Genomic DNA, 19,017 nt, shown 5'->3' on the forward strand with positions numbered 1-19,017 from the left:
CATAATCTCCTGTGGACAGCAAAATCTAAATTTTGATTAACAAACCTGCCATGCTTTCGATGTGACAACGCCTCTTTACTGAGTAAAGCACGATAGTGACACTGCACTTAAAAATTCAATCCGCTTTTAACAGAGACGTGAACTTCGTGCTCGTCGCGGACACGGCAACCAAGGGACTTCGAACAGCCATCACCTTCATGTTCCTCGGTCACCTGGCCTCGACCGTCGGCATCGACGTCCGCATGCTTGTCGGCATCGGTTAGTGAAGCACATGAGTTGGGGAAAACATTGCTCCGAACCATGCACACCACAACAAAGAAGACGAGACACAGCACCTGTGTCTCGTCTTCTTTCGTGTGGTGTGTATCTGAAGCACACGAGACAGCGATTGCAGACATAGCTTTCAGGTATTATGGCATTGCCACGCAACCATTTATGGTTCTTATCTGCCCTTATCGTCTTTAGAACACCCTTATGGTTGGGTCGGCTGTCTCTTCATGGGTACAAGAACTATATCGCTGACCTGGCAGTCGGAGATACTTATCCGTTTATAGAAGAGCAACTCATCACAAAGAGCAGAGAACGCTTGCTATCTCATGTTGCTGCCAAATGGTTTAATCGTAGTGGCGTTCTAAGCTGTGCAAATTTATGTGGTGCCGCACTAATAAACAGGCAGTATAGCAACTGAACTTAGAAAAGTCGACTGCAAAGCCGAGGGCAAAGCGAATTCTCGCCAGCCGTACAATGAAGCCGTCGCTGCATTATTAAACATCAAAGTGACCTGGAATGCTAGCAACGACCGCTCCTCACTCTGATAAAAAAAAAAAAAATAATAATAATCTTCTAGCATTTCGAGACCCTTTGGGTTTTTAGCGAGCTATGACAGCTCAATTTTGCAGCTTTTGACCAGGACTGCTCATTCCACTCGTAATTCATGTGATTATACTGTGCAGTGAAGGCTCTTGATAATTGTTTACTCATCCTCATTTAACGCAGCTATGGTGTATCCTCTTTTTTTTTTTTTTTCATTCGTCCATCTCCACACTCGGATTATGGAAGTATTGCGCGCACATTTTAGTCCTGCTGAAGATAACCTTCTGGTCAGATGTTTGCTAAAAATAATTCATAAATGATCGAAGCGCTTTTCAACTCATTATTTATACCTATGCACGCGTATATTCACGGAAGCTTGTCCGGTGCCATTTTAGATCGTTTAACTGAACTTGCTCGCCTCTTCAACTTTTGAGGACGTCGTGTTTCTTTCTTTATATAAATTTAGAAATTAAAATATAACCCCTGTTACTGCGTTATGCTTGGAGACGAAATAATATGACGTTGGTAGTGCTTCGTATGCAGATGTCAGACTTGCCACAATTATTGCCATTGTTTTTGCAGAGTCCGACTTTGTCGTGGGCATCATGCCGCAAGCCATAAGCCTGGTGCCGTACCATCAGCTGTGGAGCCACGTCCACTGCCTGTGGCTCCTCTCGACGATGCTCCCGAAGTTTGTGAGTTGGTCACGGTATTTAAGTGCTCCGCGATCGCTGGCGCATAGTTATTTAACGCAGAGAGATTCCACCTTCGGACGACCTTGAGGTTCCTTTCTGCGTAAAGCGCTTCTTCAATATGTCAGAAAAATATGTCTTTGACAAAAGGTTCCGAGATTTCGATAGTGACGAAGAAAAATCGTGATGGGAGGAAAGCCGCTGCGCCACGACGTTCAGCCCCTTTGTTGTTGCATTTTTTTTTTCAGCTCATCGTTCCGGACATCGTCATCGAAGTTCTCTCCGCCGCCCAGCCGTTCATTTTGCTGAACCGGACGCTGATACACTTCTTCGTATGCGTGTGTCTCCTCATGGTCAGCATTGTCGTCTGCAGTCCCGTGAGTGCTATGTGCAATGTTATGTCCATCTACTTCAGCGCTTTTCCTATTCCTGACCACTCAAACAGAGCACGGTTTTAGGCTTGCCTATATTACACTATATTCCCTATATTAACAAATGCAGAGCATTTAGTTAAAGCATACGCATGTAAAGGACAACGAAAGTAAACAAAGATATATCCCATAGCCTCAAGAAATGGTACTAGGATAGCCATCACTTTTACATAAGCTACTGCCCTGTTGCTTTCTTAACACTTGACGATTGGAAAGCGGGCGTAATGTGCATTCTCTTTATGCGCATGTTAATTTCCAGTTGTCAATAACGAAGAGCCTAGTGAATGAACAATAAAAGAGTACAAATTCGCAGAAACTCGCTTGTGAATCGAGCAGAAGGCCATATGATATTACAAAAACAAAAAAAAAAAGGCTTCGATAATCTGTGAACTCTGTCGGCTGCTTGTAAAAGTGAACGCATTTTCATTAGTGCATCGCAGAGTGTGGAGGGGTTGTGACTTTATGGTCACAAAATAAGTTCACAAGTCAGCACGACTACAAGCCACAAGCTTCACGCAGAAATCTGTTTCACCATAGTGGATTGCCCCTAGTTTTGGAACTTGTGTCTTTGCTTCTCTTAAACAACGTTGCACTGAATGTGTTGCTGTGAAAAGCGATGGCGTAGGCCTCACCTGATAAAGAATCGGCGCGTCTTTTTCAGGGCGGTGCCCATATCGCCGCAATTATAGTTCACAATCATGACCAGAATCTGCGCTTCTTCATGCTTTTTCTCGAGTCCATCGTGTTTCTGCAGTTCTGCGGTACGTTTTATTAATCTTGAAACGAATCAAACTGCACTGTAACGTCCGGCTAAGCTGCAGTAACATAGCCTATGCCACAAAACTCTCGACATAACAGTCGTTTTGATGTTCTTTTGACATCGAGGCTGCGTACAGTTTTCTGAAATGCAGTAATTGAAGGAGAATGAACGTCTCCGCACCTGAACCTGAAGCTGCAGCTTTAAAATATAAAATCAGATTCAGTAAATATGGTAGCTAATAACGAGTCGTGTCGTTGACAGAATGGTACCTGTTTAAGTCACCGTTGCTGCTTTTTTTTCTCCCGATTCCCAACGTCTGTACTCTACACCAAGTAAATTATTTCCTGTCATTCCAATAACCAGTAAAATCAACAAGGACAGAAACACGCAGCACTTTCCCTAAAATAGTACCCGAGTAAGTATACCAAGGCTTTTTCAAAAGAAGAAAAAAGCCTCCACCTGTGCCACTTTCACACAACTAGCAAGTATAGCATCGTTAGCATGACTTTTTAAACTTCAAATTAGATTTAAAACGGCAATTTACGTTAACTGGCATGCTTTACTCTAGAACGCATTACCAATTTGGGCGATAACCAGACACATATACCTCGGCGGCTGCGTTTCGACGGAGGCGAAACGAAGAGGCGTCCGTGTGCTGTGCGATGTAAGCGCACGTTAAAGATCCCCAGGTGGTTGAAATTACTCCGTAGCCCTCCACTATGGCTCCTCTTTCTTTGTTTCCACTTTAACTCTCATCTTCCTCCCTTCCCTTACGGCGCGGTTCAGGTGTCCACAGAAACAAGTGTGACAGATACTGCGCCTTTTCCTTCCTGTGAACCAATTATTATTATTATTATTATTATTATTATTGTGAGCGCAACGCGTGAACTTTCACCTCTTTCATCTGTATAGATCCATCATCATTATCATCATCATCGCTGACTGCTGCTCGGAGCGTCGCGCGCTGTGTGCCAGCTGGCTCTGGAATAGAACAGACGTTTTGTGCAAGTGCTGTCTCACAAGTGGCGGAGGTGCGATTCGTATTCCCCACCTCTCGCTTTAGACCCGCCTACCGTTCTCCCTGGAGCTCCGTTCAGGCCTTCGCTTGCGTCCACGGTCCTGTGCTATGGATGAGGGCAACGGTGCTCGCTCACCCCCGGCGTCTCCTCCTACTGCGGCTGCCCCTGCCTGGACTGTCACCAGCCGCCAGCGCGATCCCCAAATCTTTGCTGGCCTTCGCGGTGAAGATGTCGACGACTGGCTCGACAACTACAACAGGGTCAGTGCATTTAACCGCTGGGATGACGCTCATAAACTGCTAAACGTCGTCTTCTACTTGGCTGACGTCGCCAAAACCTGGTTCCTCAATCACGAGGATGACATCGCTGACTGGCCTACATTCACGGACCAGCTAAAGAAAATTTTCGGCACTCCGGCTGGTCGCTCAGAGCAGGCAAAGAAAAAACTTGAAGCTCGTCTCCAGCAGCCCGGCGAGTCCTATACGTCGTACATCGAGGACGTTCTGGCCCTTTGTCGCCGTGTCGACGCTGCTATGCCTGAATCTGAGCGTGTTCGCCACTTAATTAAGGGCATCAACACTGCTGCTATCAATGCCTTCGTGTTTAAAAACCCGTCGTCCGTATCTGACATCACATCCACATGTCAACGTCTGGACCAGCTACAGTCCTGCCGCCTCGTGCAAGACCCCAGTGATGGTGGCTCCCTCATAGATGGAAATTTGCGGTCCCTAATCCGCACCATGATCCGGGAGGAGCTCTACGGCCTCACCAACCCCTCTGCAGTATCTCCAACTCTTCCGCCAGCAACGGTGAATTTGCGCAGCATCATCAAAGATGAACTGACGAATTTCAACTGCACTGTGGCACCTGCCCCACCTCCCATTGCCTCCCAACCTCCCTCGCCGCCTCCCAACGCCCCCCAACATTCCTTGCCAACCTATGCCGAGATTACTTCACGGCAACCCACTCCGCCTTCCCCGACTTGTTCGGCACCCGTGTGCGGTCACGTCGCGGCAATGGCGCCATATCCTACAGTGCATCGTCCTGTTACAGCCTGGCGCCCCTCCCGCCCTGTGTGCTACTATTGTGGGATACGTGGCCACATTGCCCGTGTCTGTCGCCGCCGCCAACAAGACGAGCAACGGGGTTATGCTCCCTTTGAACGTGCCCGCGTGCGCCAGCCTGATGATTCTGCACTGCCCTACTCAGACTTTTACCGGCGTTCTTCCTCTCCTCCGAATTCCACCAATGTTTCACGGCCCTCGCGTCCTTCCCGACGCCGATCCCCTTCGCCTTTTCGCCGCACGTCACCGCTTCGTCCTGCCTCGCAACCCTTCCAACCTATAACGGAAAACTAACCGAAGCAGTTTTTGGAGGGAAAGCTGCTTCGAGTTCGAAATCTACAATTCCTCCTGGGCGACCGTCGAATATGTTAGTAGTGATTGTTGAAGGATTGTACGTTGAGGCCCTCATCGACACCGGCGCCGCTTATTCCGTCATGCATTTCTCTCTGTGTTCTCATCTGCGCAAAGTTATAACGCCATACATCGGTCCGCCACTTCGTGGAGCTAATGGAACTCTTATGAAACCCACCGGCCAATGCACAGCACGTGTCCTCATCGATAACCAGCGGCATCATATCGAATTTATTGTGCTCCCCACGTGCGTTCATCTCATGATATTGGGGTGGGATTTCTTATCGTCGGCGTCCGCCCTCATCTCTTGCCGTGAGCGCCTTATTCATCTTGCGGACCCCGATACATTACCGACTTCTGATTGTTCACCACCACACGTGTTCGCAGCAGTTGATTTCGTTTTGCCCCCAGGACGCGAGCAGCTGATCATCGTGGCATTGGACTACCCTCTCGATGGCGAAGCCTTCGTTATGCCCGCTCCTCGGTGGACCTCCGACGGCCTAGCTCTTGCCTCGTGCCTCACCTCCTTCACCCGCGGTTGCGCGGTCGTTGCGGCCCTTAATACAACTCTCCAGCCGTTCTTACTGCCCAGAGGAGCCACAGTTGGGTTTATTTTTGACTGCGATCCCGTTCCCCTCAACACACTTTCCAGCGCACCACCGCCTCCTGCCAAGCCTCAATTTCCGACATCCTCTGCGCTCGCAGCCGCCATCAGCCCTGACCTTACATCCGAGCAGTCCACAGCTCTGCTAGACGTCCTCCTGCGGCACCGAGAGTCTTTTGATGTGTGCGCCTCAGCGTTGGGGAAGACCTCCGTCACCTCTCATCGCATAGAGACGGACGGCTCTGCTATTGTTCGACGAAGGCCGTATCGCGTTTCAGCAGCAGAACGCAAAATCATTGAGGAGCAAGTTGCTGACATGCTTGCTCGAAATGTCATCCGACCATCCACGAGCTCTTGGTCCTCACCTGTGGTCCTCGTTCGCAAAAAAGATGGCTCAGTCCGCTTCTGCGTGGATTACCGGGCACTTAACAAGATCACGCGCAAGGATGTTTACCCTTTGCCTCGTATTGATGACGCATTAGACTGTCTTCAAGGCGCTGAGTATTTCTCCAGTCTCGATCTCCGCTCGGGATACTGGCAAATTCCTATGCACGATGCAGACAAGGACAAGACTGCCTTTTCTACCCCCGACGGTCTCTACGAATTTAACGTGATGCCTTTCGGACTCTGCAATGCGCCGGCCACCTTTGAGCGCATGATTGATACCGTGCTTCGCGGCATGAAATGGAAAACATGCCTATGTTATCTCGACGACATCATTGTCTTCTCGTCAAACTTCACTCAGCACTTGCAGCGTCTCACTGATGTCCTCACGTCCCTTGCCCAGGCGGGGCTTCAGCTGAATACCAAGAAGTGCCACTTTGCCAGTAAGACCATCAAAGTACTCGGCCATGTCGTCAGTAAGGCAGGAATCCAGCCTGATCCCGAAAAAATTACGGCTGTCGTTAATTTTCCTCGGCCCCAACGTCAGAAAGATCTTCGCAGCTTCCTTGGCTTAGCCTCCTACTTCCGCCGTTTTATTCGGAACTTTGCAACAATTGCTGCCCCGCTACACAAGCTCGTGTCTTCCCAAGTGGTTTACACCTGGTCCACTGAATGTGAAGACGCCTTCAAAGCTCTCAAGCAGGCACTCACTTCCACCCCTGTGCTTCGCCATTTTGACGCTGACGCGCCCACCATACTTCACACAGACGCCAGTGGCCACGGTATTGGCGCGGTTCTCTTGCAACGCAACGCAGTGTCTGAAGAGCAAGTTGTCGCATACGCCAGTCGTACGCTTACTGCAGCTGAGCGTAATTATACTATTACCGAGCAAGAGTGCCTCGCTGTTGTTTGGTCGGTTCAAAAATTTCGACCTTATTTGTATGGCCGCCACTTCACCATTGTCACAGACCATCACGCACTCTGTTGGCTGTCATCGCTGAAGAACTTATCGGGTCGACTGGGTCGCTGGGTACTACGTCTTCAAGAATACACCTTCACCATCACTTATAAATCTGGGCGAAAACACCTCGACGCTGACGCCCTCTCCCGCTGCCCATTGCTACCTACTGACGCGGCCCCACATACGGTCTCCTCTCCCTGCTGCCATCCGAGTCAGCCTTCTTCTGGCCACCTGAATGTTGCACCCATCACTATAGCTCCACTCGACAACAATGCTGATTTCTCGTCCCTGCAGCTGACTGACCCTTACTGCCGCACAATCATCGCTCGCCTCCGTGGAGAATCAGTTGTCCCAAACAGTCGCTTGCGCCGTCAGCTTCGTCGGTTCCGATTTCACCATGGAACACTTTACCGCGACGTTTATCACCCTACGGGTCAACGCTGGGTACCCGTTGCCCCTCGCTCCCTTCGTTTTAAAATTATGGAGGCTTACCACGACGACCCCACTGCTGGACATTTAGGCCACTTTAAAACTTACGACCGTATCAAGAGCCGCTACTTCTGGCCTGGGCTTTCTGCCAGCGTCGCCAAATACATTTCATCATGTCCGTCTTGCCAGCATCGCAAGCGTTCAACATCCCCTCCTGCTGGCCTACTGCAACCTCTACCTTGCCCATCTGTGCCTTTTGACACGGTCGCCATTGACTTATTTGGTCCTCTCCCTTTGACGTCAGACGGCAACCGTTTTGTTGTCACTGCCATCGACCATCTAACGCGGTACGCTGAAACCGCACCTCTTCGCTCCGGTGCCGCCTCTGAAGTCGCCGATTTTTTCCTGCGTGCGATAGTTTTGCGTCATGGTGCTCCTCGTATTCTCATTAGCGACCGTGGAAAGACATTTCTTTCTCAAGTCCTTGAGGAAGTACTGCGCGCAGCCAACACCGTCCATAAGACTTCTTCTAGCTACCACCCTCAGACCAACGGACTCATCGAGCGGTTTCATCGCACTTTGTCCGACATGATATCCATGTATATCGCTCCTGATCACCGGAACTGGGACAACGTTTTACCTTTCGTCACCTACGCCTACAATTCCGCTGTTCAGCGCACTACTGGTTATAGCCCTTTCTTTTTAGTTTATGGCCGTCAACCATCGACAGTACTGGACACTACTTTCTTCTCTGCTCCCTCTACGTCTGAATCTCTGGGCGAAGAGTTTGCCACTCGTATGGCCCAGTGTCGCCAACTTGCCCGTTTGAACACTGAAGATGCTCAACAGGAACGCAAAGCCCTGTATGATCAACGCCATCGAACTCCCTGCTTTTACCCCGGTGATGAAGTTCTCCTGTGGACACCAATCCGCATTCCTGGCCTATGTGAGAAGTTTCTCCATCGTTACATTGGCCCTTATACAGTACTCCAACAAACGTCTCCGGTGAACTATCGCGTTATTCCCTCGCACACCGTCGCAGATCGACGTCGTCGCTCCGAAGAGATCGTCCACGCCTCGCGCATGAAGCCCTATGCCCGTCGTCCCTCATCCCTGTAATCAGCGACCAGGGTGGCCGCTCTTTTGTCGGGGGGATTTGTGTGAGCGCAACGCGTGAACTTTCACCTCTTTCATCTGTATAGATCCATCATCATTATCATCATCATCGCTGACTGCTGCTCGGAGCGTCGCGCGCTGTGTGCCAGCTGGCTCTGGAATAGAACAGACGTTTTGTGCAAGTGCTGTCTCACATTATTATTATTATTATTATTATTATTATTATTATTATTATTATTATTATTATTATTATTATTATTATTATTATTATTATTATTATTATTATTTCAGACATATACGCACGTTCAATTGTTCAAAACGCATTTTTGAGTGGCTTTAAATAAAAATTGAGCCACTCGTCCATACTGAGATGATCACCCAGCGTTTCTCCTCACAGGTTACTCCTCGGAAGTTTGCCCCATAACTTCGTGCCAGTTGGTCTTACTCTCTTTTCTTAATTGACTAAATGACGTAGTTTGTGCATATAAAACTTCCTCCTCTAAAACTCACGATTCTTATCATTGACTGCAGGACAGCGGCGACTCGACGTAGTTTGTCGGATGATGACTGGTCGTGAAAGCAGCGCATTTGTGAAGGTCTGCTTGGCGTCCATCATACCGTTGACGATAATTGTAAGTACGCCTTCGTTCGCAGGTGGCCTAACCGGCCATGAACAACATTGCATTTACTTTTTTGTATTGTAAACTATATAGCTTCATTCCATTTTCGCAGGACGACGCATAAAAGTACGCTAAAGCCTAGCCCTGACAGGGCTGACGCTTTGGACACGCTGAAGTCTGCGTTCAATTGACAGGTCCCTTAATTTTGGCTATTTCCTCGTAAAACATATGCACTGCTACTTCAGCTAGCAACATCGCCTTCTTGTAGCTTTGTCTTCTCGAAGAAAATTACTTAAACAACATCGCCTTAAACAGAGCTTTTATTTTCATTTGTGCAGCACTTCATGCAACTGGCCGCCACACGATACCAAAAACACATTACAAAAGTAGGAATGTTTCACTGCGTATATGTAATACCGCTCAGAAGCTCGCCGTGTCTGATTATACGATAGAACTGCAAAAAGTAGAGCATGGGGTGCCTAGGCACTGGGCTGGAATGATCATCATGAGGTTCAGCACAGCACACGACACCAGGACAGTTGAAAATATGATAAGCGCTAACTACACGTTTATATTATATCTTACTAGTAAAGCCGAGATCAAGGCGCCATCAGAATTTTGGACGTGAGCTTAACCAATGCAGCGAAGCGAACGGTGCGGACGTCGATCATGCTCCCCAAGTTGGATCACATGACTCTTTTTGCTGTAGGAGCAAAGGGCAAATGACTTAAGGGAGTAAGCCTTAAATAGTTCAGGCAGATTTTTTCAGGTTATTCTTCCTTGTTAGCGAGTTCATGCATTAATTACACACTGTTACCATATGTGATCGGGGTACCAACAGCATGGTTATTTTTGGTTCTCTCTTGGGCATTCGTTAGCTCTTCAGTGCCGGACATGCGCTGTGTAAGGCCTCCTTGCAAGCTCATATTTACATACGAAAGATGGAAAGCGGTGGAAATCATGTTTACTGGTGCTGAAAATGGTTAGAGTTCCTACTGTCATGCGTGCAGCAAGCATCGGCTTAAGCATTTGTTTGACGACACTTTGCTTATTAAGATTGGCTATTCTCCTCACTTCTGAACAATTCTACAATAGCTCTAGGAAGTGGCACCAAAATGTGTTTACAACGTGTAGTAACCGCAGATCCGGACCACGAAAGGCTTGATTTGATTCTATTTAAAAAGTATAACGTCCCAAAGCGACTCATGCTATAAGAGACGCCATAGTGAAGATCTCCGGAAATTTGATATTTGGTCGCTGCACCGTTTTAGCGATGTATTAATCACGCTCGTTCACGCTTTTAGACGGTTTGTTGCCGAAAAAAATCATTTTAATGCTTCAGGTGAATAATAAACACGCACAAAATGCCATACTGATGGCAACGTCTCCTCAGTAATGACCTCAAAATTTCCCTAAAGGATGACTATAGTCGAGAAGAGGGTTGCTGACGTTAACATGTGGTTAGGCTTTGCTGAATTTACTTTCTCACATGCTTCTGGTGCGTAGCACTTACATTTTAGTCAGTGTCACCAGTGTGGTATCGCTATACCTTTGCATTAACTTCCCTTTGTGATGAAAACGCGTGTCACTGAAAAAGTTCGTTTGTTGCCTCTGGATCAAATCTTGAGTCATACTGATCTTATGTACTGAATAGTACAGCGCTTTCAACGTGCTAACTAGCGGAACTTATTGTTTATGTAGTTGTGTATATCCATTCTTTATAGAGACAGGAATGCCCGTTTCGTGTGGTATAGGTAGATAGCTTCGAGATTGCAAGCGTGGCAAGTACAAAATCAGCTTCTCTTTCGCGCTGAAAATAATTGATTGTACAAAGAAAAGACTGTTTTATTTGGAGTTATTAAATCGAATCGAATTTTCAGCTAAAGTTACTCAGACTTTGTACTCGAGGCGATGTTGCTCTTGGGCACAACGTGCTACATGCAACCCTGAAAGAAGCATGACGATGCACACGCACTTGCAGCGTTCTTTACAACATGAATTCGCGTTCCTTTCTTTCGCATAACCTTCACTTCGCAGTACTCAGTAGTACGACATTGAGGTGTTAATATTAGAACAGCCGACGATGGTAGTCTGCCGTGGGCAGCCTAAGTGAAAGCAAAAAACAATAATGTAATATTTATGGTCAAAACAGTCTCCGAAGCGTGCTTAACTGCAATCCTCTCGCGCTGAGCTGTCGGTTTACTATTATTCATTAAATTTCACACGAGAAGGGGCCAGTCCAAACACCGCAGTATACGCAGCCACTTGTAAGTGCTAGCCCAAGTTCCAACATGTGCCCATTCTGTGTGAGTGGCTCCAAATAAATCACAAACGAGAGAAAACTTAATCTGACGAGCATGGGGCGCGTCACGTGGAACTATGTTAGGTTTGAACCATCAAAATGAAACAAGATGTTGTTGTCGTGAGTATATATGAACTTAGTTTTCCTGCATAAAACGCTCACTAAATTGGAGCTCACGTGCTAAACAGATTCCTTTCCGCATCAGTCGCTCTGATAGTCCGGGAATTGTCTTGTCTGTACACACTCTATAAAGCTGGAGAGAGCTTTTTGCGCCTTTTGTAATAACGACAACACGATTTTTCGCGTTTACAAGAGCACCAAGTAATCATTGTCTCCATTTTCTTGCAGACCCTGTTTTCAGCCAAGATTACTTCTCAGCGCTGGCCAGCGTTGGGTCAATATCCTATTTGGATTTACGGCACGATGGTGTGGTTTGATCTTGTTCACCTCAGCTGCATTCCAGTGTTCGCCGTTGTCCTCATGAATGAAACACATATGGTGAGCAAGAAGTTGTGGAGCTCGATATTCTGTTAGCCATTATGTGACGCCCTATAGGTACAGCAGCTTTTCTAGCTACTGTTGAATTGGAAAGCTTTAGCTGAGATACTATGCAGTTTTTAAATTGAAAAGGCTAGGAGGAATGACGAAATCTTCGTGGTCCTTGCAAGGTAAAGCGTGGAGAACGGTACACTGCACAGCTTCTGTTTTTAAAAATCAATCCATTTTTGTTAATAAGGCGCCATAACGGGGTCTTTTTTACGACGATATAAATCAAAATGCATGCGCGATGCTAGCACTTTAAATTGTTCTCTTTCATCGTCATCTTTACTAGACATCAAGTCGTCTTCACACCAGAAGGTATTTATCGGGTGACACAAAATCAATCGTCACTGTATTGATTTCGGCTAATATAAATGCTTTGATCAGTTGCTTTTTATCCAAAATAAAAGCTTGTGGTTCGAAGATCCCAAGTACGAAATTATTGGTCAGCTGATATATAAAAGATGAGATCATAAATGCAGAAAAAAAACTTGGCCAGCTAGTTAGGCATTAAGATGGGTACTGTATCTTGCTTAAACTCTTAACCCCCCCCCCCCCCCCCCCCTTTGAATCATCGAAATTTGACCTCTTCAGAATTTGACCATAAACTTTCTTTAACCTAGTTTGAGTGTGGCCAACTCAGTGGTGATATGCAAAGTTATATGGGACAACCCCAAATCTTGGCTCCCTTGACCTCTAAAATTTGATGATCGTCCAAATATGAGCAAAATTAGGTGTCAAACCTAAATTGAGTATGGCGAGCATAGCGGTTATTCCCAAATTTGGGTCAGCCAACCCCAAATGTTGATTCCTCGAACTCCAAAATTTGACTTCGTCCGAATATGACCATTAGAAACGTCAACTAGGCAACAGTGGAACGCAGAAGTTATAACGAAATCAGGCACGGAACTCGTGATGTTTTCGAATTTGTGCACATGACTCCCCCCCCCCCCCTCAATGAACCCTTGTAAGTTTTATTCAAAATCTTGGCAGGCGAAACAAGCCCCAGAATAAGCATGACGACACCGCTGAGCTTCACGATGAAAATACTTCCTTCAATGCATGCAATCGGGGAAATCGGGCTTTGTTTTGTCTATGTAGATAAGCATTGTACTAGCTGTAAGCAACACAGTCGTTTCTCTTTTACAACAATTGCTGCGGTCTGTTTATTTCTGCCTCCTGGAGCTCGGGTAACCGGCTTGGTCATATGCACGATGAAATATTTTTGTAGAAAAACTTGGTACTTATTCCTATCACGTCATGATGATGATAGCCATGAAGAGGATCATTCGACAGCGCAGTGCGCGGACCTCACATTTGGTCATAAAATTCACTCTAGTTTTGACTCACTACTTACGTGGTAGCTCACGCCATTCACAACATTTCCGCAAAGATTTGCACTGCATGCCTTCCACAGGTTTTATTACAAAGCATGTATTTTACTGTGGCCTCATCACCTTATTCCGCCTTTGCACCTCGCTGACATCATATGCGGAAAAAAAAACGTTCTAAAGCACGTTTTGCTTTCTTATCATTTCGGCGCAGACAGTCAGCAGCTGCCTGATGCCTCTGCCAACGTGGGTTCCCGTCAGCTGGCAGGACGCCATGGTGTACAGGCAGACGCTGGTGGTGAAGGGCTTCGACTCGGACGTAAAGAAAATGGGAGCGGCCGATAAGCCACGGCGAGGCCCAAAGGCAATCCCTCATACCCTGTTTTGTCATCTTGGCATTCATTTTAGCTCACTTTAATCAGAGTGAAAGAATATTTGTGCGGCTTAAGTCTCCTGCTCAAAACCGCTTGCCATTACCTGTGACTACAGAAAGTTCACTTTTAGATCATGCGTTCACTTTCCATTGTGCAAATTTGTTGGAGTTTAGAGGCGGCTTTCCAATACACGCCATGTTCACAGAGCCAAAGCTCAAGTGCCAATACTTTAAAAATGTTATTTAAGCGAATTCTAATTAACGAGAGTGCATTTTCAAAAACAAAAGCCGCACTTCGCAGTTGTTTGGCCTGCAGTAATTACTAACTCGGCATCCCACAACTATGATGAAATAAACGCTAACTCACGAGTTCAATGGGTGGTCACAAAGTTTTCTGGAGGGTGCGAAATGAAAAAAAAAAAAAAAAAAGAAAGGCTGTTTACCGTGATTTCATTGTTACCATCGGTATTGTTGCGTGCCGGTACATATCACTTATACTAAATTCCATGTTAAACGTTCGTTTCTTCTTAGCCTTAATTTAAGTAGTTCTTCAAGGACATAAAGCGTGTAGATGGAACTTTACACGCAGCTGCTTGTGTGCGAGAATCGTGCTGGGAGCAATAAAATATATTTGAACCTCACATTAGCGTGCGCTCACATTAGCGGTTACTTGAACTTATGGTTACACGTAAGCGGTGTCGACAGAGCTGGCTTTGCAGGACCAAATTATCTCACGTTTTTTTATTTATTTTTTTACGCGCTTCACTGAACCGTTTGGTCCCTAGGTTGTCCGCGGGTCGTCCAAGAAGTCCAAGCGCGCTAACAGCTCGTCGTCGTCGTCCAGCACCGAATTCATGGCCAGTGCAATGACGTTCGTCAGCGATCGAGCGTACGCCGAGACAGCGACGGGAACTTCCACCCTGGCAGCTCGGAGGGCCAAGATGGGAGTGACCTCACTTTCTGGGACACTGCACGCGCCCCGACGCCTGAGCTCACTTCAGCAGTCCGTGGTACACGCCAGAGTGGCGAAGGGACATGTTCTGGATGACTTGAACGTAAGTGTAGGGAAAGCTAAGCTATCGTATGTTTACATGAGAGCAGGCCCCAATTTTCGCGGAGGAAGAGGAAATTTTTTCGAATACTCCAGCCCCGCAAAACCCCGCGAGCGCGCGCTTGTTTCACTGCAGCCAGTTGGTCACTCACCGAGTCCAACTGCAGCCAGCGCAATCTAGGGGAAAAGAGAGGCGACTACACGAATTGACAGAATTACCGTATTTACTCGATTTCATTCATATTTCTTTTCTAGAAGTTGCATTGTTGAGAACGCCCTTCGCGTTATATCGGAGCCAAATCTGAATATAGCCCGGTTTTTGCTCGTTTTCAAGTAGCGAAAAAAAAGACTGACAGCCTGGTGGCCGTAGAGCGAAGCATGAGGAATGGTCGTGAGGATATGTAGGAACATGGTAGTACGCTGCCCCTTTCGACTATGCAGTGGTGGCAGCAGGCTTCACAGCAATGACGGCTTCGGACGCGTCAGGCCTAGGCGAAGCTTCACAATATTGTGTTAGATCAGATCAGTGCATTACAATTTCGCGTTATAATAGTGAGCTCCCATTAAAATCGTACAATTTTTTGTTTTGTTTCTCTTCCGGGCGCAAACTCCTCACACACGTCGTTAATCGTTGTCGCGTTGTCTATGTATAAATAATGACTTCCGTAACTACAGCGCATTTAACGACAAAGAGAAGACTGAGCAAAGCGCTGACTGACAAATAATTTTTATCGTTTGGCCAGCAGGTTTTTATACTCCCGTGTGATCAGAAAGAAAAAAAAACGTGCGGGAGGAACTTGTGCCACATTCTGTGCGCATTGGTTCACAATATTCGTTGCCGTTATATTAATCCTTGCAACGTTTGATGACGTGGCCTTAAGTGGTCGCGCGGGCAACGTTGTCACGATATTCGTTTAGCCGTTACGACGGCGACCAGTCTTTACAACACACTTCTCACACGACAAGGAACAAAACTATCACCGTGCACACCACACTCTACCCCATTCTTGCCATTAACCTTTCTGCACATTTTGGACAACCTTTAAGGCGATGAAAAGACAATATGAACACACCCTCACGGTTCGCTTTGAGATTGCGGGAAAGGCGATGCAGATACGAAACAGCACCAGCCTTTCTTTCCTATTTTTGCCTACGAAATCGCAGGTGCTACAAACTGGTAAAATTTTATCTCTCTTTTTTTGCAATTAGATTTCCTTCGAAGTCAAAACTTCTGATGCTTTCGTAAGGAGTCCAACGTTGTATTTTGTGTTGTTTTCTTTTGCACGTGTGTGTGTGTGTGTGTGTGTGTGTGTGTGTGTGTGTGTGTGTGTGTGTGTGTGTGTGTGTGTGTGTGTGTGTGTGTGTGTGTGTGTGTGTGTGTGTGTGTGTGTGTGTGTGTGTGTGTGTGTGTGTGTGTGTGTGTGTGTGTGTGTGTGTGTGTGTGTGTGTGTGTGTGTGTGTGTGTGTGCGTGTGCGTGTGCGTGTGCGTGTGCGTGTGCGTGTGTGTGTGTGCACTACAAAGTTTATTTGGTAGTTTGCGCACCTGTGTTTCGTGTAGTTTCCTGTTCATTGTCCTAGTATTTCTAAAGCTCAACGATGTATGATGACGTATTGTTGAGCGTTACGCGATTGTATAATGTTTTTAATCTGCTTCACTATCGGAGAATTGGGACAGTGAGCTGTACTGATCCGTTATGAAATTTCAGGAGCATTAATGGAGGAGGTCACTGTTAGTTAAATTTGTACTGGATTTGTGTCTGCTCTTTAGAAGTGAAGTGATAGATGCGATTGAATTAATAGGGAGGACTAATGAGTGCGCATTTAGCACTGTACTTGCACCAGTCTTTATTATAAGAACAAAGCGATGCTACGTAATGGCCTCGATGAGCTGCGATAATCTACTCAAATCGATCTTACTAGTCGTTGCCGTGAAGGTCCTACTGCGCCAAGGCATCCATCATCATTGCTGATAACCAAAGCCGAATAATTTTCTCAAGTTACATTTTAACTGCACAGGTTGCTGTAGCCACCTTTCCGGTATCAGTGTACAGGAAAGGAGGCGGGGAGGGGGGGGGATAGGGCACATGACGGATAATGGACATTCATAGTGGACTGCAACGGTTAGCGGATGGCCTTCTAACTCCGATTTACGGCGTCGGCAATAAATTTGCAGAGTGAAGTGAATACACACATTGGAACATAGTGTTGCGAAGTGCGCATCGCTCTTTCGAGTTGCTCTTTTGCCGGGAATTGCACTGTTACAGTTGACTACCAGTGGACCTATATCTTGACAATGTATACGGCGTTTACCTTATAACTGAGTCGTATGATCCACTGGAATAAGTAGGAGTAGAGCTTACTCGCAGCTAAGAAATATACAGCGAAGGCATATGCCCATTCACGCACACAACATACTGAATGAAAAATGTGAATGAAGTGTTACTCAGATCTGTTATGGAAGAGCAGCACGATTCAGCCTTCCCCCACTGGCTTCTATATCATGCTGCCTGTGAACGTGAAAGCACTGGTCTCTTTTGCACCAAGACAGCAAACAAGTGTACGGGAAGTGAAAGGCCCGTTATGAGATACATAATAAAGAAGCCAACGACCACTGACACTAAGAAAACGATAGAAGATTTTCTTTTTTGGTGTTGTTCAGTGTGAAGGAATAAAGTAATCATGGAGTGAATTGATTCGAAAGTAGAAAACTCACGTGTCGCCAGTGGAAACCGAACCGAAGGCATCCGAATTTCGCGTCCGGTGCTCCACTAACTCAGCTATGGCAACGGTTGCTCAGTTGTTGTTTTCGTATTTATACTGTATTTAACATATCCTTACGAGTTATCACTAGCGTCACCCTCATCCACGGGGTGGACGTAGAACGTCCTGTGTTACAGTGCCGGTCACATGAAACGCAATCTAACGGTGAGGGTGAGATTTGCGGGATACGTATGATATCTAGGCTTTCATAGTCGAGGCCCTCGGTGGGCTGATCAGCACACAAATCTAGGAAAAACTAATGGTTATGAGATGCATTCTAAGGGAGCCAACAGTCGCTGACACCAAAGAAGGCATAAGAGACTTTTATGTTGATCAATGTGAAATAATAATAATAATAATAGCAATAGCAATAATAGCAGTAGCAGCAGCTTACTGGCACAATACATTAACAAACATACAGACTTGGGCCTGTCAGACCTAGCGTAACTAAAAAAAAAGTCATATTTTTTAAATAAACCCTATCGATAATCCCCGCTTGTGTTGGCTTCTTTCCTCACCCCTTCTTTGCTCTGTTTATTTCCATTACGTCGAACAAACTAACCGCATCCTTCTATACTTGACGTGCCTGTCGTGCTCGCTTATGTATTTACAGGATCCGAAGCGGTTGTTTCGGGAAGCGGAAGGAGCAGGCACATCAGAGCCACAATTCATCGGTGTTTCTCAGATGATAGCACCGAGCATGCCCACCTTCCAGGAGAGTTCGCAGATTGCTGGCGTCGTCCTCCCTTCGTCCGACGCCGCTGTCGAGCCACCGGACCAGCTAAGCCCAGAAGGGAGCGACATTTCTCATAAGGTGCTCATTTGTACACACCCTTATAGCAGACTCTTGGTAATCGTGTGCGAGGGCCCTTGCAATGTTTTCCTGACTGCGAAATATATAGCCAATTTATAGGAAAAGCACAGCACTAAACATGACCCGTACGTATGCAGAAAACAATTTTGTTCTTTTCCATGGCCATACGTCGCCAGTGACGTCTGCTAGCATTAAGAAATAAAAAAGGGGGAGGGGGGGGGGGGTAAAGCTTAGATAAGCAGTAATTTAACCACCTTAGAGGCAAAATGTAAAAAAAGAGGGGAAAAAGTCTACAATTAGGTAAGGCAAAATATACGATGGATGCTGGGAACGGAGTGTAAAGTAAGCAAGCACCGAAAACCTTAGGAATAAAACGAAGAAAAGTTCCTCTTGACAGATGTCTTACTTAGTATTTTTATTTCAGGTTGTTGTTTTGGTGCGAGTACTGCTTATTAGGGGAAGAAAGATAAAGAAGCCGGCTGTACCGTAACATTGATGCCTGTACATCGTGTCGACATGGTGAAAGGATATGAATTGAAGTTCAATCGACACGTTTTAGAGTATCGATCCCTCGGGGACTTGAATAAATGTGCATGATTTAA

General features: G+C 46.4%; 1 protein-coding gene across 1 annotated transcript in view; it reads left to right on the forward strand.

The window, feature by feature from the left end:
• LOC146199348 (sodium- and chloride-dependent neutral and basic amino acid transporter B(0+)-like) overlaps window positions 1-19,017 on the forward strand; it is a 37,433-nt gene that overhangs the window by 9,432 nt on the left and 8,984 nt on the right. The window contains exons 9-16 of the mRNA XM_084592108.1: window positions 134-258; window positions 1,396-1,508; window positions 1,754-1,882; window positions 2,598-2,697; window positions 9,156-9,256; window positions 11,895-12,044; window positions 13,632-13,781; window positions 14,576-14,845. Coding sequence (XP_084448234.1) covers window positions 134-258; window positions 1,396-1,508; window positions 1,754-1,882; window positions 2,598-2,697; window positions 9,156-9,256; window positions 11,895-12,044; window positions 13,632-13,781; window positions 14,576-14,845 — 1,138 coding nt within the window. The remainder of the gene's footprint in view (window positions 1-133; window positions 259-1,395; window positions 1,509-1,753; window positions 1,883-2,597; window positions 2,698-9,155; window positions 9,257-11,894; window positions 12,045-13,631; window positions 13,782-14,575; window positions 14,846-19,017) is intronic.

Source organism: Amblyomma maculatum, chromosome 2, assembly GCF_055883805.1.
Source record: "Amblyomma maculatum isolate TAMU_Amacu chromosome 2, ASM5588380v1, whole genome shotgun sequence".
Lineage (NCBI taxonomy): Eukaryota > Metazoa > Arthropoda > Arachnida > Ixodida > Ixodidae > Amblyomma > Amblyomma maculatum.